The sequence below is a fragment of the Lissotriton helveticus genome, chromosome 11 (genome assembly GCF_964261635.1).
Source record: "Lissotriton helveticus chromosome 11, aLisHel1.1, whole genome shotgun sequence".
Lineage (NCBI taxonomy): Eukaryota > Metazoa > Chordata > Amphibia > Caudata > Salamandridae > Lissotriton > Lissotriton helveticus.
Window position 1 is genome coordinate 1109558467 of NC_136072.1, and position 22961 is coordinate 1109581427.

At 46.7% G+C, this 22961-nt stretch overlaps 1 protein-coding gene across 1 annotated transcript in view; it reads left to right on the top strand.

The window, feature by feature from the left end:
* The window catches only part of LOC144792662 (solute carrier family 2, facilitated glucose transporter member 5-like), an 842308-nt gene that overhangs the window by 332174 nt on the left and 487173 nt on the right, over positions 1-22961 (top strand). Inside the window, exon 7 of the mRNA XM_078667809.1 lies at positions 11758-11906. Coding sequence (XP_078523935.1) covers positions 11758-11906 — 149 coding nt within the window. The remainder of the gene's footprint in view (positions 1-11757; positions 11907-22961) is intronic.

Sequence of the window (22961 nt, forward strand, 5' to 3'; positions counted from 1 at the left end):
CAAAGATCTTATTGCTACCTACACCAAAGTTCGTAATCATTCTAATGGTCTTATTTCCTGTAGCAATATCCCTCTTAGTTTTAGATTTAAGAGTCTCTGATCGTTCCAATTTATGTACCCTAGTAACAGCCTTATTGATAACACTGTTCGGGTAACCTCTATTCTTGAACCTCATCATCATGTCCTTAATATTGTCATCAAAATCTGAATCTTTGGAGCAGTTTCGTCTTGCTCTAATCATTTCTCCATATGGAATGGAGTTGATCTGGCTCTTCGGGTGGCAGCTGTCCGCTCTTAAAAGAGAGTTGCAACTAGTTTCTTTTCGAAACATACGACTATTGAGTTTCTTACCTTCCACAAACAATTCTATATCAAGAAAAGTTAACTTCACTTTATCATAATGTGTCGTAAATGCCATATTAAGATCATTAGTATTGAGAAACTCCAAAAACATCTCTAGTTCATCAGTAGTACCTCTCCAGAATAACAAACAATCATCTATGAACCTTCCCCAATAGTAAATGTGATCTATCCATTGGCTGCCTCTAGGGCCCCAAATCCACTCCGCCTCCAACCTCCCCATAAAGAGGTTCGCGAAGGACGGAGCAAACTTGGAACCCATCGCAGTCCCAGTCTTTTGCTTGTACCAGGAAGATTCAAAGAGAAAGTAGTTGTTTGTCAAAACCATTCTTGTCATTTCTATTAACATAGAGGTGTGATCCAAATATTCAGCTGGTCTTTTGTTCAAAAAACTCTCAATTGCCCGTATACCTTGATCATGTTCTATATTTGAGTACAAAGATACTACGTCAAGAGTAACTAAAATCATATCATCATCCCATACTACATCATTCATGATATTAAGGACGTGTTTCGTGTCTTCTATGTGTGATGGTAAATTGTGGACAAAAGGTCTTAAATAAGAGTCTACAAATTGAGATAATCTCTCCGTTGGCCACCTATACCCGAAATTATCGGTCTACCCGCTATTGTACACGCCGGTAGCCGATATGCGAGAATCCATTTGAAAGAATGCTGGAGAGAGATATTGGTAAGAACTGCCACAGAACCACTACTCTTAAATAATATCGATTCATTGCTCAAGTATGGTTGCAGTTAGTATTGGAAGACCCCGTAACGCGTGGTTCTTCTTTCGCAGACCTTGTGCACTGATATCGTGTTCACCTCCATCTGCGTAACTGGAATGCGGGATACTGATCGAGAGGAACTTTAGGTAAGGGAAAGCCTGGCCAGATAATACTAAGATGTGTACTATGAAATGACCCAAGTATTGCTATTTTCAATGCTGGAAGACCCCGTAATTAGTGGTTATTCTTCTGCAGATCTTGCGCATTGATATCGTGGTTACCTCCGCAATGTATTAAGAATGCGGGACGCTTAACAAGAGAAATATTAGGTAAGGGACAGTAGAAAGGTACAATTTATTACTTATTGTTCTATTATTATTACTTTAAAATCTAGGGAAAGGTTTCCCTTATAATTTCTTTCTTGTTTCGCATGGTGGAAACAGTTATACATAGAACGAGGTTACGGTGCTTTTGATAGTATTGTATAATTATTATATTTTAGTGGTGATATTGCTTAGAACCTCCCTATATCATTCCAGGAATTGTTGCTTTCAAAGCCAAATAAGTGCGGAAATTTCTAAACATTAGAAGGATATTGATTCTTTTTCAAGGTAATACGACTTTGTGATACATATGATTTTGGCTCTATGACAGAATGTTTTTCTGTATTCAACTTTTCTACACTGGGATCCACTGTTAATGTACAAGATATGTCACTTTAATGAGGGTGCTGTGTACGCTTTCACCTAGGTGGTGATTTCACATATCCTTTGGTTCTGAGTTTTAGTTTAAATTTTCTTAAATGAAATTTTAATGGAGTGATATAATGTTTAAATCTGATTATATTGTATTACTTTGGCTTGCAGCCCTGATGAAGTTGATTGGCATTGATAATTGCCCAACGAAACACGTGTTGGCTGGTGCTGATGTATTATGAAGTTGTGAAATCTGAATATTGAATTGATCTTTTGAAATACGTGGAACTTTGGAAAACCCGAGTGAATAAAGAACTCGTTAAACAGCGAAGACTTTTGGACTTAAATTTCCTATGTTACTTTTTTTGATCCCAGTGATTGACTATTGATGAGTTGAGAAATTGCTTATTCATATGAAAAATCTTTTTGTAGTTAATGTGATTAGGTTCATATTAGTGCATTGCTGTTGCTGACAAATATAGCAATAGAAATTAGATTGCTCGACAGGATTTTGAATTTTATCATATTATATATAGTCAAGAACAAACAAAATACACAAATACGATATATCAACAGTTACTTCAGACAATTGTCCTATTTATAAATGCCATGCGTAAAGAAAAAAGTTGGAGGTGATTTAAAATAATATGACCAATCCAGTGTTGTCAACATCACACACTAATTGGAAACGTGCTACCCAAGAGAAAGAAAGGGACCACAACAAACCAATAGTGATCAACCTCATATGCACAGAACCAAAGTACACACAATAATAATGTTAGATGTGTCTTGTTGCCAGAGTAAAAGTCGAAACTAGAAAAGGAAACAATATGAAATCAAGTAAAAGAACACCAATCATACCAAAAACCAAACACTCACCTATTTCTAGACCAACAATTAGCTTATTGATAGGTGAATAGTAAAGGGGTGTAATAAAACATCTATAGAAAAGTCAGCCAAAGAGAGATGTATCAAATTAACAGCCAACAGAAGAATTCATTAAAACTAAGTAATAACAAATAAATAAAATAAATTCACTCACTCGGGGTCTGTAGACTCTTAATTCAATAATCGTAGTACGGAAGTAAGCTGCATAAAGGAGCCCACACAGACCTAGTGTTCGTGGAGTAAAAAGGAAAACAAAAACATATATATCTCAAAACCTTGATGTAAACCTAACAAATCGCGCCATGTAAATCATCAGTCCTAAAATTCATGGTTCTTCCCAACAAACCATAAATTGAACCTGAAAACACAGTTAAATACCACCCTTATCGACACCTATTATGTCCTGAGACTGACCAAATGCATCTTGAGTGGTGACATGTGTATATAAAGAAATGTATCCTTAATAGTATTAGTGAAAGGCAACAGACGCGCAATTATCGTCATTCGTCATGTACCGACCAGCTAAGGTTAATGAAAAAGCTCATGATGTCGGGTAATTCAACACGACAAAACTTCACGCAAAACTAGAAAATATCCACTCAATTACCATAATACGTATTTGGGCATCTAAAATGTGGGAAGTTAAGTAACAACACATTGCCCGATCTCTCAAACCTATCATGTCTAACGGGCAAGCTAATTCAGACTCACCTGCGGATACGGTGTGATCCCACAGCAAAACGTGAAACTGGCATGTAGCACAGACTCCATCTTCGAAATACAATATATAGAGCCGGTTTAAGCAGTAATCATAGAAATGGGACTAACGAAAGTGGGAGAGAATAACAGCTCAACTTCAACCAATCAGTGCAGCAACAGAGAGATGGGCGCCATGTTATGATGGAACGTAAATATCGGTCCATCTTAAGAAAACCATTATAAAATCTTAAAATAGCGTCATGTCAACAATTATAATATCCTAACCATAGCATGCTTAAGATACAACTGTCACCTAAGATAATATAAACCCATCCATTCAATAAGTCACAAAAGTCAACTAATATAGATCTCTACGAAAATGTGTGTATATCATCCATATAAATCAAAAGGAGCATTAACAGCATGTAAATTGTAGTGCACGTAAGGAACGCGCATGCCGTTGTAAACAAGAAAGAAGGACAGTCATAGAAAGTAGCGTGTCCGCTACTGTGACTATATCTCTAAAACGGCGTATCAATCTCAAACCTAGAAATCACAAGAGAAACGACACCATGTGAGGAATATTTGGAAGAAAAAGTGAAAGTACCCAAAGTAAAAAGCACCAAATGACAGTAACTTGTCGTCAAACAATTGGTTTGGACATTTCAAAATCACAACACCCATCATTGGCAAACTCATATTTTAAAATATAAGAACATGTAACAACCATCATATACAAATCCAATAATGTCTGATCACGCAATAAATTAACAAAACTCCAGTCATCAAATATCCATATCAAAGTTATCATATAAATCACAGTCTCCAAACGTTATCTATCAATATTCTGATCTTTAGACAATAATCAATAATGGAGATGTATATTAGAAAGTAGATTAATGATATTATCACAGGAGCAGAGTAGTACGAACATCGAGTATTAGAAGTCATATGAGGAGTACATAGCACTGCTAAAATACTGAAAGTTTTTTCATTAAATGGTTTGACATTTCAGAGCCATTATGTGAGCAACAAACACCACGAGTTAAATATATACAGGACTGTAGTGAGCAAAAATATTGATTCCATATAAACAGGCTCATATAAAAAAATCATCAGATGAACTTAATGTCAGGAAAAATACAGTAGCAAACCACCAAAGTAATACATAAAAAGCCCCTAATTCTTAACAGCCAAGGAAGTATTGTAGTTCATCATCAAAATTGAGACGCCTTTCAACCGCACGCACCTGCATGATCCAACGTGCTTCCTTTTGTCTTAATTTAAGCTCGCGGTTACCCCCCCTGACATCTTTGGGAATGGTCTCAATACCATGAAATGATAGTGACAAATGTTCTGTTTGAGTCCCACATTCAAGTGCATGTGCTGCTATTGGATACCGTACGGTGTGTATGTGAATGTGTGCTTTTCCGTACGAATCGTACTTACCTGACGTGGACCGTACGAATCACGTCCTGTTACCCCGGTCCGGATCGTACTTGTCGGGTCGTACGGCGTCTGTACGAGTCGTACGGAGAGGGCTCCGGATACGAATCGTACGGACGGATTTTTTCCAGGATCGAAATCGACCCCTAGGTCTGTGTGGGCTCCTTTATGATTATGCAGCTTACTTCCGTACTACGATTATTGAATTAAGAGTCTACAGACCCCCAGTGAGTGGATATATTTTATTTATTTGTTATTACTTAGTTTTAATAAATTCTTTTGTTGCGTGTTAATTTAATACCTCTCTCCTTGGCTGACTTTTCTATAGATCCTGGATAGATGTTTTATTACACGCCTTTACTACTCACCTATCAATAAGTAAATTGTCGGTTTAGCAATAGGTGAGTGTTTGATTTTTGGTATGATTGGCGTTCTTTTACTTGATTTCATATAGTTTTCTTTTCTAGTTTCGACTTTTACTCTGGCTACAAGACACATTTAACATTATTATTGTGTGCACTTTGGCTCTGTGCATATGAGGCTGATAACTATTGGTTTGTTGTGGTCCCTTTCTTTCTCTTGGGTAGCACGTTTCCATTTGGTGTCTAATGTTGACAACACTGGATTGGTCATATTATTTTAAATCACCTCCAACTTTTTTCTTTACGCATGGCTTTTATAATAAGGGCAATTGTCTGAAGTAACTGTTGATATATTGTATTTGTGTATTTTGTTTGTTCTTGACTATATATATTATGATGTTCTAGCCCTGAAGAAGTCTATGGTCTATATTACCAAGACGAAACACGTGTTGGCGGCTAGATTGTAGTAAGAAGAACATCATCGCAATAAAAAGAAGACAAGAAGACCTCCCTCTTTTCTGTGATTTATTTGATAACTTTATTGACACTTGCTATTAGCTCAGAATATACACTGTTTTTTGTTAGAATATTGTTTATAATCTAGTGCACAGAGACTATCCAATATCTCCTTCTATGCCAGATTTGCCTCAGCTAGCAGAGGAATAAGATGGGGGCCTGTAGGTGTCAATCAATCACATCTTTGAATTTCCGACTCATGCTTCGGCAGTTCTGATGTAAGTGTCATTCAGGAACTGTATGTTGTTTTAATGGCGTGTCCAAGTGTAACCGATTTAAATGCAACCCATTCTACACCTATATTGGAGGCGGTGGCTTTGTTGGTCTGGAAATATGCAGTGAGAGAGAGAGAGAGAGAGAGGGAGAGAGGGAGAGAGAGAGAGAGATAACGAGGTTTATTTAGACCATAGTCTATAAACCATACATATAGCTTTGGATCCTCATAGTGATGGCATAACTAGACCACATTTCATTTAAACACAGTTTACACAAATATATCTCCATAAAATTCCTATTGTTGGCGGAACGCACATTTTTTTTAAAATCAACACCCCTCCTTTATTTTCTCCATTACAAATTCTCTTGTAGCTTTCAAGAACTTCCCCACAGCAATTGTAATATCTAAAAATGACATATCCATAAGGAGGCAAGCGGCTTGAACAAGTGAATTTACCTTATATTTTAAAAATATTGGACATAAAAACACTTTCCGTATTACTAAAATCAATGTGCAATCAAGTAATATATGTAAGATCTCATTTCTTACTCCTAAGCCACATTTACAAGTACCATCTGGTTGGATCAAGGCTACTTTTATTTTTCCAAGGATTAATACCCAAGCATACCCTTAGGATTTCGTATCTTAACCACTTATTGAGCAAAAAATCCAAGTATGGGAACCGTGTCTCCTTTTCCCATGCGCTCATTACCCAATTAACAGTTTTTTTTACCTTCAGATAATCATAGTCTTGTGATCGAGAGTGTAGGAGCCCTTGATCCCTAAGCATTTTCTTTGTAAAGGCTATGTCCAGGGATGGCTGTGAAAGGCTAAATTTTAGGTGCGCCGCTACGGTCTAGATGGTTTTCCTTACATCCCGTGCCCAACCAAGATTGCTAGTTTGGATTTCCTCTCTGCACCATATTGACACCTTCTGTATGCCACTTGACTCCTGGCATTTCCAGAATCTTAGTAGGGCCATTTGGGTATTTACATTCCAAGCTATTAGCCCTACCTCCATTCTGATTGCTTGAATCATGGTACAATTTGGTAAAGATAGCAGCATTTTTAAAATCTTTCCTTCTTCGCGATCCCACAATGCCATATCCTTAAGTGCAGCAATAGGTAGACGGCAGGTTGGAATCCTGGCACTGTGCGTACCTCACAAAAGGTGCAATTTTAGTGGGCTGTGGTCAGCGATTGTGCGCACCAGCTATTTAGCATGCTATATTCTAGGCAAGGCATCAGCCGAGAAATATATTGGGTCTATCCTCATATAAAAATCATGTAGCGTGGAATAATTTGATTATGTACGAGTTTCAGGATGTTTACTCCACCATACATTGCATGATTGCATATTCATGGCCCAGTCCCTCATGTGTCGTGTCAGCTGAGTGGATTGTGCCCCGGGGAGGGGTGGAAGCGAGCAATCCAGGGCAAGATCATAGATGCAGTTATAGTCTCCCCCCAGAAAGGTGGCGATGTGGCATCAGAAAGCAGGGAGTATGTAAGTGCCTGGAGGAATAACGCTTGCCCTGAGTTTGTAGCATCCAGGGTGATTAAAGTCAATGGGTAACCATCTAAGAGATCTTCCAAGATTACCTAACGACCTTGAACATCAATCTGGGTGTGTAGAATTTATAAGGGTGCCTTTAGCAAGTGGTCCCTATGACTGTGCCTCTCCAAAGCTTACAAAGTGAAGTGTGGGTTTGTGTACTGAGATGCGTTTCTTGTACTAATGTGACTGAAATCTTATGGCTACGCGGAGATTGATAAGCTTTATGTCGTTTAACATATCCTGCCAATCCCCACACATTCCAAGTTAATAAAATATAGTCACTGTTTGACATCTGATCAACAGCAAGAGAAAGAAAAGGAGCACTACAATATGCGGATCTCCAACCCGAACAGCTAAGCCATTATTTCCACCCCCGCCCCTCGACCACAAATATAGTCATGATAACAACCATCCTGCAATTGGCCATCTGCAATGAAATGCAATCAATCCTATTTTAGAAACTATGCTGTAACAGCCACTTACCATTACTAGGGGTGTAGAAATACTGTGTTCTGACTGAAGGTTGACTGCATTGTATGAATCACAACTGCAGTGTCCTTGGTTCCAGCAATCTGTTGTCGCACAACAAGAAAGAAAGACAACCGAGCCGACCCTCATACCAGCAAAAAGCCATCAATGCTTTGTCTACAGATACTCAAAGTGTTTATCAGGGTCTCACCCAAGTTCATCTGCTGTGTGTGGTATAATCTTCGGGTCTCCCCCTCAATGCTGCATGCTGTGAGTCTGTTAGGGACAGCGACTGATCTTGCACCACTTCTGATTCTGAGTCTGATCTGGTTGGCGTCACAGGGTCACCCAGATGTTCCGCCGTCTTTATGGCCTGCACACGTTCTTTCGCCAGATGGGCCTTCATAGGACACTGTATTCTGCTCTTCCCCAGCCACTACACATGCCCACATGTTTCCAAGTACTCCCTTCCTACTTTATATCAGTATTAATCAACATAGCCAGCAAGGTCTTGGTGTCCCTGACAGTTGCCTTCAAGATATCCCACACAATGCACACAATATTCATCTGCTCAACTATTCAACCTCCAAGGCTCGTGGTCTTTGAATGATTGTGTTATAGCACGCATTGACAGACTGGGATTGACCCCTTCATCCGCCCCCCTCCTTCCCCCCTCGCCGTCACCCTCATCCACCAACGCACCCCGTCCTGTCCCATCTGCCCGCCCTTCCATTACCACTGTATCTGCCTTTTACCTTAACACCAGGTCAGCCGTCAAGCATTATCACGAACTTTTCACCTTACTGGACCTGCACAAACCCGACCTACTGTTTCTCACGGAGACTTGGTTTTGTGATAGCTCCCTTCCCTCCTTATTGGCCACACTTCCTGCATCTTATTACGCACTTCGCGTGGACCGTCCCCCCGGCAAATCGGGTGGCGGCGTTGAACTGATCGCCCGCAAAGAAATTGCTTTCCAATCCTTAACTTTTTCCCCTATTGGATCATCAGACTACTTAGTGGCCCGGACACTCTCTTTCAGCACCCCGCTCACTTGTGTGCTGTTGTATCGCCCTCCCTCTTCTCCTCAACTCTTCCTGCCGAGCTTTCAAGACCTGGTGGCAACCCTAGTTGTAAATAATTCAGCCATTTTGATATTAGGAGACTTCAACTTCTGGCCTTCAGACCCGGCCGAATGTTCAACATCGAAATAATTTTCAGAGTCTCTTCGCTCTCTTAACTTTTCTCCAGCTGTACACCACCCAACCCACTGTCAGGGCCACATATTACGATCAGATCTGGTCTCTCAACTGTCCGGTGTTGTCCTTGACCATCTCCCCTTGCACCTGGCCTGATCATTTTCTTATTTCCTTCTCATTACCCACCAGTCCAGTCCGTAAGTCTTCCCTCCCCAAAAACATTTGGGCGCGCTCCTGGAATCGGGTAGATGTGACCTCTCTGTCTGCCACTCTCTCCGCCTCCTGCCCAGATCTCCACGGGCTGTCTTCTCTTGAACAAGCAGACTCCATCAATTATTGGCTCTGTTCAGGTTGCGACTTAGTCGCCCCCCTAAGGCGTGTATCATCTAAACGCACCAACGACACCAATCGTTGGTTCAACCAGGAACTCAAAGATCAAAAACTTAATGTCCGTCGAGCAGAACGCTCCTGGAGGCGCGGCTACTGTCCAAAACTTAGAAAACAGTATATTACTCTTTTGGCCCAGTATGAAAAATCCATCTTAGCGACCAAGAACATCTACTTTTCCTCCAAAATCTTAGCTGCCGACAATCAGTCCAGAGAAATATTCACCATTGTGCACGATCTCGCTTATTCGGATAGGGCCTCCCTCAAACCCTCCCCCTCCCAGCATCTCTGCGACTCCCTTAATATTTTCTTCCTTGATAAAATCTCTAACATTAAAGCAAACATTCCCCCTTCCTCCCCTTCATTTGTAAATCCCCAGTCCCCCCCAACACAGCCTGTCTCAATTCGATTCCCCTCCTCACAGAAGAATCCTTTCTTTCTCTTCTACCGACGGTCAAGTCCGGTTCTCCTTTAGACCCTTGCCCTGCATCCATTCTGAAACAGATTTACTCTGCCTGCACTTTGCCCCCACTCACTCTCCTCAATAGCTCGCTATCACAGGGTACAGTTATCCCACCTCTCAAGACGGCCGTCATCTTACCCATCTTAAAAAAACCTGGAGCGGACCCCTCAGTACTTGTCAACTATCGCCCCATCTCTCTCCTACCCTTTCTGGCGAAAGTTCTTGAGCGCCACGTAACTAGGACGCTCAGTACCTTCGTAGAGGAGAATATGGTTCTAGCCCCTCGGCAGGCAGGGTTCCGCCCCTCACATTCAACGGAATCGGTCGTACTTTCGGTCCTTGACAACCTCAGAGAGGGTATGGAAACAAACCATCCCCAGGCCCTGGTCCTCCTCGATCTCTCCGCCGCTTTTGACACGGTTGATCATTCCATCTTACTGTCCCGTGTCAGAGCGGCGGGAATCGGGGGTGTTGCCTTGGTCTGGCTGTCCTCCTTTCTGAGTGGCCGTACCCAAGCAGTGCGCTTGGGAGATTTTGCAGCGGACTTCCAGCCGGTCAAATGCGGGGTCCCCCAGGGCTCATCCCTGTCCCCGTTATTATTCAATCTGTACATTGCTCCTTTTATTTTTGCCCTCCAACAGCTGGAGGTCTCCGTCTATAATTATGCGGATGACCTCCAGCTTATTTTTTCCCTATCGCCTTCCCCTGAGTCCACTTCCAATTTTCAACCTGTCATGACCTTCATCCGGGACTGGATGAACCACAACCACCTGAAGCTCAACCCCGACAAAACGGAGCTGGTGCTGACAGGTGGTTGCTCCAGTCCCTGGTCCCCCTCCTTCTGGCCCCCCTCATTGGGTTCTCCCCCAACCCCTTCTTCCTCAGTTAAAACCCTTGGTTTCAAACTGGATCACCAACTCTCACTTCACTCCCAAGTCAGTTCTGTGGTGTCTTCATCTTTTTACTCCCTTCGTACTATCCGTAAAGTCTCCCGGTTTTACTCTTTCCCGGCCCTCAAACTCATAGTCCTTACAACGGTGATTTCCCGCCTGGACTACGGCAATGCCCTTTATTGTGGCATGCCCGCATACAGCCTACGACGCCTTCAGTTAGTCCAGAACCAGGCGGCCCGCCTGGTTTTTAATTTATCCAAGTCCCATCACGTCACTCCCCTCCTCAAGACTCTTCACTGGCTCCCCATTCGTGAACGAGCCCAGTTTAAACTAGGATGCAATATTTTTAATGCCCGCTCCGGTTTAGCCCCTGCTTTTATCACTTCTGAAATTCACCCTTATCTCCCCCCCAGGGAGTTGCGTTCCTCCACCCAACAATTGCTCCTAGTTCCCCGGTTTAAACGTAAAAAGTGGGGCGGCTCCAAATTTTCCACACTCGCCCCCACCTTTTGGAACTCCCTTCCGGCCCATCTGAGATCTTGCCCCCAGTATACTCTTTTCGCAGGGCACTGAAAACTTTCCTTTTTACACAAGCTTTCCCCTCTTAATCTCCCCCTTCCATCCTCCTATTCCTGACGCCTCAGGGGTTCAGCTCAATACAGCGCCAAGAAACCGCTAGGTGCACGTGCGCTTAAGAAATATTTTAAACTCAAACTCAAACTCCCATGCACTGAACTCAAACCTCTTCTTTGATGATTCTAGTGACATTTATTGACCACAAAAATAATAGACGAAACATGGATAGAGGACTGATTGGTAAGCTATGCTAAATAATGTATACAATTATAATTATAATTTATAGTTTCTTCTTTTGACAGTGGCATTTTAGGAACTGAATCCTCATGGCCAATTTTGGTATCTATTGGTGGAGGAACCGCACTGGTCCAGCTGGTGAGAATCCCTTTCTACCCCGAATCCCCACCGTACCTTCTGCTGGAAAAGGGAGACAAGGATGCCTGTATTGAAGGTCAGTGTGAAGCCAAGACAGCATGCCAGCTGCTTCTGCTGTCTTTGAGTTGCGTGCTTATCTCTTCTTCTTTGGTTGATCCACATTCTGCACCCTCAAAATGAGAACCACTTCTTACATCTGCTTAATGTAGCGAGACACATGTTTTCCACTCTTAAAACAACTTTGGTTATAGTAGTGCTTTTAAGCCATGTCTTGGCCCATCGGATTACTCTACTTCTCAAATAGATGTGCCTATTTATTTTCCCTAAAGAAAAGGAACTACTACCTCCTTTTTAATGTGATCACAATCTCGTTTAGCTCCTGATTACTGGACTGCAAGTAGCTGATGTAATTTCCTGTTTTTTCTTTAGCTTAAGAGCTGATTTGAGTAGAAATATTTTGTAACAATAGATAGCCACGAGAATAAAGTACACAAGATGATTGATTCTCTCGAGCAGATGGCGAAAAACTGTATTTTACCTTAGTTCCAATTTTTACAAGGATGGTTACACCCAGAGGGCGTGTGTTACACACATAGTTCTCGCAACAATGACATGTTCTCCACAAAAATAAAAATGTCTCCACCCCTAAAAAGCCTTTTCCAACCCCTTGTATGGGAATTAGACAAAATACAAGGCATTTTTTGGCAAAAGCCCTCTCTCTTCCTGAGCATTGAAGCCTATGTAAGAGGCCTATTTCCAAAGTGAGTTATCAGAAAGATCAGGCAAACGCTAAGTATTAATCTCTAAATGGATGAATGGTCATGCAACATAAAAGGGAGGTGCTTGGAGAATGTGGCAGATAAGTTTCTTGGTCATACCAGGCACATGTCTGTGAACATGAGCTCTATTCTGAATGATTTTGATGCTCATTTGAGGGGATGATGGTGGTGCATGGGCCTGTGAGCCTTAAGTCGTTTATTAGGAGACATGTTGTAGTGCACCCTTCAAATGAGTAGCTATGTTATGTAGTGTGCTAATTGGGATTCTCACTAGAGCATGGTTACATTTTAATACCTAATTTTGGAATAAAGAGTATTCATATTGGAAGCATCATTGCTGCTTTGACTGGGAATGCTATTTTCACTTTGCTCCTCATTGGCTATTTGGTTTGTTCCTGTAAATTCTTATGTCTTATCTGTGAGTTCCTGAAGCCTCTTCCATCAAGATGAACATTGCATGAACTATGCAGGGAATGATAAAGCTTCTTTCCTCTAGGCAGTGGCGTAGGTAGACCTTATGCCGCCTGTAACTGCTCTTGCCTCTGGGCTGCCGGTAAGAGCATGAGGGGAATGCCAGATGGCCGCAGGTAAGAGCTTGCTATGCCACTCCTTCTAGGAGTAGTTCAGGATTGTTTTATAAGATGAGAAGGTTACAAAGTAAGTTCATGAATCTGTAGGATATGTCTTCTGCCCATTTTATCCTTCTGGGTTTTTCATTTTTGAATACACGATTCTTATACTTTAATTGTAACCGTGACTCACCAACTGAGTCTTACTTACAGTAAATTCTATGGAAAAGGAATGAGAGTGCTAACTGCCAATCTCTGCCTTTTAAGAAAAGGCTTCTTAGGTGTGGTAGGGCTCTGGACTGATTACACAGAAACATATGAGGGCACTCGTGCTTATATGTACAGGCTGTGCACGTGAGAAAAAAGTGTTTTAAAAACAATAACATTTGACTAACAGTTGAAAATGCTCCCTGAAACTGTTTTTGAGATTCACAAAGGGGAGGAGTCTCCTTTAAATCAGATACCACACCTTTTGATGTGTCGGTACCAGCTCCCCACCTGGTGAGATTGTGTCAAGGTGACGGCAGTTGGCCAAGGGAACAAAGGCATTTCTCCCTAGGTCTCCCTTTATACTTTACTGTGAAGGGACAGACCTCACCATGATCCCTTTCAAGTTATTGACATTCCTGAACCCTACCAGCTTCCTATCTAAGCTGAGAAGAGTCACATTCCCCATACCGTGGTCTTCCCGCCAAAAGGCCTGTGCCATTTTCTTTTGCTTTAAAAGCCCATTCTGTACACCTAATTAAAGTAAAGTACTGACAGGGGACAGATGCTGGCAGGCTAATGCTAATGAGCTTACTAGAAATTCAGGCAGACAAAGTAACTTCATTACCAAGGGTGAGGCAATAGCACCTTATTCGAAAGATGGATTTCTTGTTCACAACTGGTCTGTGAAAGGTGAATGACCTGCCTGAAGCTAAACCTAGCTAAGATGGCCTCATCAGGGAATTCTGGAAAGTGCCTTCCACCAATCCTTGAATCCAGTCATAATATCAGAGGGTTAAGTCAAAGAGAAGAATGCCTTTTCTGCTGTTCTTCTGATGTGTAGGCATCATCATCATCATCCACAAAGGAACAATCATCTGCACCACCACTGATGACAACACCACACTGATCATGGAGCACCTCAACTTCCAACTCCACATTGTTTTTTTTTTTTCAAAACAAATTTTATTAGGTTTGGCAGTTGACAGCACAATTGAAATAATCCACCGCTCCCCTAGTAGCAGAGAGGCAGTGGGCATAGCAAAATCAGCATAATCAAATACAACCAGCTAATATTTCCCCAGTACCCACCCACCACTAACCCACCCGGATCCCTCCCCCCCACCCCGCACGGTGTCTGTATTGTCCATCTAGAGGAGCTTAGCAATCGTAGACGCTGCATGTGAGCCACGTCGCCCTAAGCCAGTTCAGACGCGGTCCGCGTCGGCAACCCGAGGCTCCGGGGGGTCCAGCAGAAGGCCTCTGTAGTCAGCCCATTTCTTCCAGATCTTATAATGTTTTGCAGGACACCCCCTCGCCTCAAATATCGGGCGTTCTAGTCCCATGTTAAAGTCCAAACCTCGTTTCCACACCTCCAGCAGTGGGGCTCTAGTAGCCTTCCATGCTCTAGCAATGTCCCTCTTGGCCACTATGAGGCCCAATAGGAGCAAGTGCCGCTTGTACAAATTCCCCCCCACCTGTTCCATGACATGAAGAAGGCCTAACTTCGGCGAGCGGGGGAGCTCCCAGCCCAGCACCTCTTCCAGGCAGTCCCACACTCCTGACCAAAATCTCCGCAGTCTCACGCACTCCCACACCGTGTGAAGAAAGGAGCCCACAGCACTGCCGCACCTCAGACATTCCGGGGAGGCAATCAATCCCGCTTTCCACAACCGTTCCCTCGTATAGTACGCCCTATGGAGGTATTTGAATTGGATAAAGCGTAGGCGCACTGCAATCGCAGCCCCCCTAGGGGCCTCCAGGGCCTCCCTCCAATCCTCCTCTTCCAAACTCCCCAACTCTCCTTCCCACACCAACCGCAGTTTGTCAAGGGAGGGGGAACAATGGGTGACGAGCGTCTGGTATATACTAGAGATTTTTTTTGTGTCTAATTCCCCCATGAACAATTTAGCCTCAAGAGGACTAAATTCTGGCAGTGAAGTCAAGTTTGCTAAGGTAGGGGTCAGGGCATGTCGGAGCTGCAAGTATCGAAAGAATTGGGATTGGGGCATATCATACTCATCTCGCAGAGCCTGAAACGACTTGAGGACCGGGCCCTTCATAACATGACCCAGCGCCGAGATGCCGATCGCGTCCCAGCCATCAAAGCCCCGCAGGGAAGCCAAAGCCGGTAGCCTCCCATTATGCCACAGCGGGGTTTCCCCCGTCAGTCTGTTCCACCATCCCATACGGCGGAGCGCGTCGCGCCACACCCGGAACACCGTCTGTGTGACTGCCGGGAGTCTTTTGCGGAGTGCCGCCGAGTACAATATCGTATGTAGCGTGTGAGGGTCCATAAGGTACCTCTCCAGGGCGTAAGTCGGGTCTCCGCGATCCCCATACCACCACTCATTGAGGACCAGCAGGTGTGACGCCTGGTAATACGACAGAATGTCGGAGGCCGCTAAACCCCCACAGTACGTCGAGAGGAAACATGTGCGGAGCGCCACCCGCACTGCCCCTCCCGTCCACAAGAACCGGCCCAACACTGAATCCACCTGCCGAAACCATTGCCGCGATATCGGGTATGGATAATTTTGAAGCTGATAGAGGAGGCGAGGCAGGGCCACCATCTTAAAGATGGCCGAGCGTCCATATACAGTCAGCGGCATCCTGGACCATATTTGTGTGTCCGATCGTATTCTATCCCACACGGGTAGAACATTGCGGGACCACGACACCCCTGGCATGTCCGTCAGAAAGACACCTAGATATTTAAGGCCTCCCTCCGCCTCCTGCAGGGCCGAAGCCCAAGGACCCAAGGCACTCCTATCTCCCAGGACCCACAATTTGGACTTCCGTACGTTCAGTGTGAGGCCGGACACGTCGCCGAAGATACGCATTATGTCTAGGACTCTGGGACCGGATCTGTTCAGGTCCGTAAGAAAGAAAAGGACATCATCGGCATAAAGCGCGATTCTGTCAGTCGGTCCACCCACCCATTCCACACCACGCAACTGCGCATCTATCCTCACCCAGGCCGCCAGTGGCTCCATCGCTAATGCAAACAGGTAGGGCGAGAGGGGGCACCCCTGCCGCGTGCCCCGACCTATCAGAAAGGAACCGGACACCGCGCCCGCAACCCGCACCGCCGCTGTCAAGTCAGTATAGAGTAAGTGAATATAGGACAGAAAACGGGGGCCTAGGTTGAGACGTAGGAGCAGCGCCCGAAGATATGGCCAGCTCAGGGAATCAAACGCGCTATCAATATCTGCCAGTAATAGGGCCGCCGGTATATCAGCTGCACGCGCCGCCTCCACCACCAACTGCGCCCTGCGAATATTATGTCTAGTCGCCCTGTGGGGCATAAAGCCGGCCTGGTCTGGGTGGACCAGGTCCGATATATAGGGAGAAAGGCGTTTCGCCAAGGCTTTCGCTAATATTTTTGCTTCGAAGTTCAGCAAGGAAATTGGACGATATGACTCAGGGCGATCCGGCGGCCGCCCAGGCTTGCAAAAAACAACCACCTCTGCGTGTCGCCAGTCCGCCGGAAGGCATCCGCATTCCCGAGCCGCCTCTAGTGCCTTCCTATAGCGCATCCCCAGTTGGAGATAAAACATTTTCATAAATTCGCAGGGGAAACCATTAGGCCCAGGGGCCTTTCCAGCGTTCAGTTCGCCCAAAGCCTCACCCAGTTCCTCCGCAGACAAGGGGAGGTCCAGTCGGGCTCGGCCCTCATCCGAGAGCGCCCGAGGCGGGAGATCAGCCAGGAACTTGTCAATGTCCTCCGCCGCTAGAGACTCCCCCGGCGCGTACTGCGTCTCATAGTAACGAGCAAAGGTCTCAGCCAGGACCTCCGGGTCAGTGATAGGACTCCCCGCGTCGTCCCGGAGACCAGGCAATGGCTGGGCTTGAAAGGAACCCTGACATAACCTGTAGAGCATCGAGCCGGACTTATCCCCCCATTGACAGATTCTACTCTGCATAGCCAGCCAGGTGTGGCGGGCTTCATCGAACAGTAAGGAATGATACATCTGTTGGAGATAGAGCAGTTGCCCCACCGCCGCGCCACTTTCTCCCGACGTGCAGACGGCCTCTTGGTCACTAACCCGAGTCGCCGCCTCCGCTATGGCCCGCCCGCGGGACCTACGATTCGCTGCGCACCACGCTATATCTACGCCTCTGAGCACCGGTTTTGAGCCTCCCACAAGGTCACGGCGTCCGTATCTGGACCGTCGTTTTCGGTCAGGTAGTGCGCTATAGCCTCCCTCATGTGCGATTGGTAATCATCACGCTGTAAGTGCCACGTAGCCAGGCGCCAACGGAATGGTTGTCTCTTTGTGCTTAAAAGTAGTGTCAAGGAAACCGGGGAGTGATCCGACAGTCCCCTAGGGAGTATCGCGGTAGAACCCACTCGTCCAATCCAGGGCTGGGGGATAAAAAGGTAGTCGAGACGAGAAAAGGATTTGTGAACAGCTGACACATACGTGTATTCACGCCCACATGCATGTTGATATCGCCAGGCATCCACCCAATCCAGCCCCCGCACCAATCTGCTCAGTTTCGTCGAGGCCTCAGGCAACTGATCACCCCCGGGCCTACAGCGATCCAACCTCCCATTCATCACGTCATTCCAGTCACCTCCCACAATAGTTAAAACATGCGGGATCTCGGCCCATACATCAAACAGCCGCTCCAAAAGGGCATCCTGCAGAGGGGGCGGCGCATAGACACTGCCAAACACCACGGGCTCCTCCCCCACCTTTCCTTTGACCAATGCAAACCTGCCATGTGCATCCAGCCACTGCGTTTCATGCGAGTAGTTCACACGACGGTGTATCAATATTGCAACTCCTCTAGAGCCCCTCGTAAACCCTGCATGGAACACCTGATCATAACCATATCTCCGTAAGCTAAGGGTTTTGGTACCCATGAGATGGGTTTCCTGGAGGAGTAGAACATCTGCCTTCTCCTTCTTCCCCATACGCAAAACCGCTCCCCTCTTAATTCTGTCGAGCATCCCTCTCACATTCCAGCTCAAAATGCGCAGGGAAGCTCGTGGGGGTTCCGTCCCCTGTCCGTCAGTCGCCATCATGGGGGCCAAAACTTTGGTTCGTCGGGCAACCGAGGCCACATACAGACTCTTACTGTCCTCCAGACACTCACATACAACGTGCTCACCTCAGGCCTACCCACTCCCACAACTCCCCCCCTGCCCCCCAACCCCCTACCCGTCCCCCCGCCAACCCCCCCGGACCCCAAACAATACCAACAACCCCCCCTCCAGCCCCCCACCCCATACCTCAGCAACATTGAAGTACCTGTCGCGGTGCAGGCGATCCCAGACCCCCAACGGGAGGTCGGAGACCCACAACACCAATGGATCCCTCCCAACTACCCACTAAGTGTCCAACTACCCTCTACCCAACGTGGGAACGAACTCCGGGAGAAGACCCGCTCTTTCTCGAGCGCCTCCCGACCCATGATCCACCCACGGACCACGATGTATGTAGCAGTAGTCCATATGGCCAGTCCGAAGTCCGGACCCGTCCGACCTGCACCTCTATGCACCGTCGCGGCCCCACGAGCCGGAAACACCTATCAGGGCCAGTACATCACAGGGACTCAAGACTTCAAGGGGGAAGAATCCGTCGCCTCAGAGTCCTCCACAGTCTTCTCTTGGGAAGGCAAGCGCTTCTTGGAGCGCGCTCTCCAGTTACTCCTGCTGCGTGACCTACGGGGCACCTTCTTGGGTTCCGATGTGGAGGACGTATCCGAGCCCCTCCTCGGAGGGGTGTGCACCTTGACCCGCACCGTCTCGTCCGTCCATTCAAATACATCCTCCGGAGAGTTAAAGAATTGAGTGCGAGATTGAAACACCACCCGCAAGCGGGCCGGGTAGAGCAGGGCATACGGGATCTTCAACTCACGAAGGCGCGCTTTCGCTGCCGTGAAGGATTGCCGTTGTTGTTGGACCAGCCTGGTGTAGTCCGGGAAGATCAGGATCTTGTGGTTTTCAAACATAATGGGGTCCTTAGCGCGGGCCTGACGTAGGATGGTGTCCCTGTCGTGATAGTTGAGCAGTTTGGCTATCACAGCCCGGGGGCGAGCCCCAGTGGGCGGCTTCGGAATCAAGGCCCGGTGGGCCCGCTCGATGATGAAGCAGCGCGAAAGGGATTCCGGTGGGAGCCACCCCTCCAGCCACTGAGTCAAGAAGGCCTCCATATTTCCCTTCTCACAGTCTTCCGGAAGGCCCACAAAGCGCAAGTTATTTCTTCTGGCCCGTCCTTCCGCATCCTCCACTCGCAACGCCAGGCCCTTTTGGATTCCCTCCATGGCGGCTACCTTCTTCTTGAGGACCGCGACGTCGTCCTCTACCTCCGTGATCCTTGTCTCGGTTTCCGTGATGCGGGCGACAGCGTTGCGCAAATCCTGTCGCAGCAGGGTAACATCCGCTCCGACCGCACCGATCTTCGCGTCCAGCATATCTCTAGACTGCGTGATGGCCGCCATTAGTGCCGCATTATCCGGTCCCGAGCTCTGCTGTCCTCCTGTGGCTCCCGCACCCCCACTTGGCCCCGCAAATTTATCCATGGGGCCCTGCTTGGAAGAGCCGCCGCTGTTGTTCCCCCTAGTCATAGTTCTCGTGGGGCTCACGGTCGTTCACCGGGAATGGCGGGGTGCAGAGACCGCCCCAGCCGACCTCGCAGCGTTCAATGAATAGCACCCCAAGCAGGCCCAGCGCGCAGCCCGACAGAAGGTGTCCCACGCCGCCGTACAACCAAGAGTCAAGCCACTTTAGGAGGGCCCCGTGGCGGAGTCAGGGTCTCTGAAAGTGGCCGTGCCCACCAACACAGGAGAAGCCGAAGCCAGCCCCGGCCCCTTCGCGTGGCTCCCGGCAAAGACGGCCGTCAGCAATCCACCAGCGCCCAAGAGTGCCGTCGCAGTAGGCCAATATCCCCCACCGCGGTCCGGCCCGACCGCCGAGCAACCTGTAATGCCCCGAAGGCGCCCCTGGCACCGAGGGCTGGAGCAGGATCAATTGAAGGTGATTGGAGGAGGGGGGGGGGAGGGGGGTGGTCGGCGCTGCAATGGGGTGTAGTGAGAGAATGGGTAACTGTCGTCTCTCGACGCTCCGAGGGCCACAGACCCCGCGGTCCGACTCGGCCGCCGAGCGGGCCAGGCACCTCCGCAGGAGCGTCCCCTCCCCCTCCAGGTCGCGCACCACGCGGCTCCCCCTTACCGCACCATTGGACGCTGGTCACACCGCCGGTGGGTCGCTGACACCGCTCCCTCCAAGCCAGCTGTGCTCCGCCGCGGCCCCACAGGTCGGGCGGGTCGGCTCCTCACACCCCAGCCGGTCCGGCGTCGCCTCACTTCCGGGCGGGGCACCCACCAATCCAGGCCCCGGCTCTGGTGCCCGATAAAGGCCGCACCGCGGTCCCTGGTCAGCGCTGCCGGAGGCGGCAGAGATCACGCCTCCGGGGCCCCAAAATCGCCGTCTGGCCGTCTCCCCCTGCTCCCGCGGACAGCCGCTCACTGCCGGGTGGACAGAGGTCGGGGCGACGCAGGATATGTGGAAGGATCACAGGCGGCGGGACGGAGCTCGCTCAAGCTGCGTCCGCCATGCTCGCCGTCTTGGCCACGCCCCAACTCCACATTGTTGACAGAAGGACCATCAGAGGTACCCTCTCCTACAGACCACAAGGACCACGAAACACCTTGTGCGACACCATTACCAACTTCCTCACCCCACTAGCCATCAAGTCCAAACACTACATCTTCCTCTGATACCTCAACACCACATGGACAACCCCACAGACACTCACTCCACCAACCTCCTGTAAAGCATGGGTGACATCTGCCTGACCCTGCGGGTCACCGACCACTCACACAGAGCAGGACATACATATGACTCGATATTCACATGCAGCGTCAGTCAAATACAGCCATTCTACTGTAGTAAGAAGAATTAAACATTTTGAGTAGAAGTATTTATTAGTACAGAAAGAATCCGTTTTTTAGTACATGTAAAACAACTACACAGAATATTAGGTAAATAGCAAGAAGGCACTTCAAAAATCATGCAAATAAAATGCTGGGTCTCCTGGCTTAATGGACTAATGAGTGCATTGTAGTGCTTTGTCTTTCACCTCATTGTCACAGATTAAAATCCCAGTGGGTCGTCTCAGCCTTTCATCCTTCTGAGGTCAATAAAATGAGTACCATGGAGTTGGCTAACAATAAACTTGTGTTGTTCAGTGCCAAGACACCCTTGGGTGAACATGCGTTTTTCAAATACCCAAGTTATGTTTATGAATATATCCATTATGATTTAAAATGCCACCAAAAACCTAGCACCCTAATGTCTATTTATATGTGCTACACTAAGAGTGCATGGAAGCCAGAGCACCTTGCAGTCTAGAGTTTCTTAGGGAGAAGTGGTGCACTGCAACCTTGTTGTCAGCAAATGCTGTCTTTATCAGCAGACGTCTGAAGACAATGTTCCCCGCGAAGGTCAAATGCACGCTGTGATAGTAGTTGGTCAGTCTTCCTCCGGGGCTCTGCTTTATCAGCTTCAGGCGAGATGTATCATCTGAGAAGTGTGAAGTGTGCTGGCTGTAGGTGAGACTGACTCTGGCAGAATATCGGAGAATAATCTGGATGAAGGACCTCTCCTGACAAGCGGTCAAGTGATAGTGCCCTATATACTAAGGACTTTATTTAGATCTCGGCGGGTGAAATACTCCATCGCAAATGTGAGTTTATCACTAAATATTGAGAGCAATGGTTAGGCGTGGGCGGACATTTCCGTTCCGACCACGGAATGTGTGGAGATTTACCCCTTTCGCAATGAACGTTATGATCAACAGGGTCGACCCAAAGAAAGTCACTGGGACATGGGTATACAGTTTTATATAAAAAGAGGGGTCCCAGACTGGGAGAAAAGGAAAATTCAAGACAAAAGTTGTATAAAAAGAATGAAAAACAATTTCAAGAGTACAATGTTGTTTATTCACAAAGTACTCCGAGTTATTATTAGGTATACATTGCATATAAAATATTCATCAATATAAAGTTGTGCCCAAGGGAGGATAGGGGAAGGGGAGGTTGGGTGTGCAGTGAAGGGATTTGTGTAGGATAAAAAGGAAAATCTTCACTTTAGTCAAAAAGTACATTGTTTACGAATACATACTATAATGGCTTCCCATAGGAGCCAAACAAACATGCCACAATAGGTCAGGTGATTCGTAAAACCAAGCTTAAAAAACAAGCTGTATCAATCTTGCTAGGGATAGAAGCTGGTGTCGAAGGGGGTAGGTAGTCTACGTTTCGACCCTAATAAGCGTAGGGTGTTTTCCGCCCGACATCATAATGGGCCCCTTAGTATATAACTGATTCTAATCTATGCAAGATAATTTTGGTGTATATTTTGTCATCGAGATTGATGAGGGATATAACTCTAGTTTTTAACGTTCAGGTAGTCCTTCCCCGTCTTTGGAATGACTACAATTGTGTTTTCAGTTGTGGTCCCTGCAATAGTTACTGAAGTCGCATACTGATGATATGCAGCCTGCAGCGGACTCACAACTAGTTCTGCATATGTTTTATAAAATTTCATACAAATTCCCATCA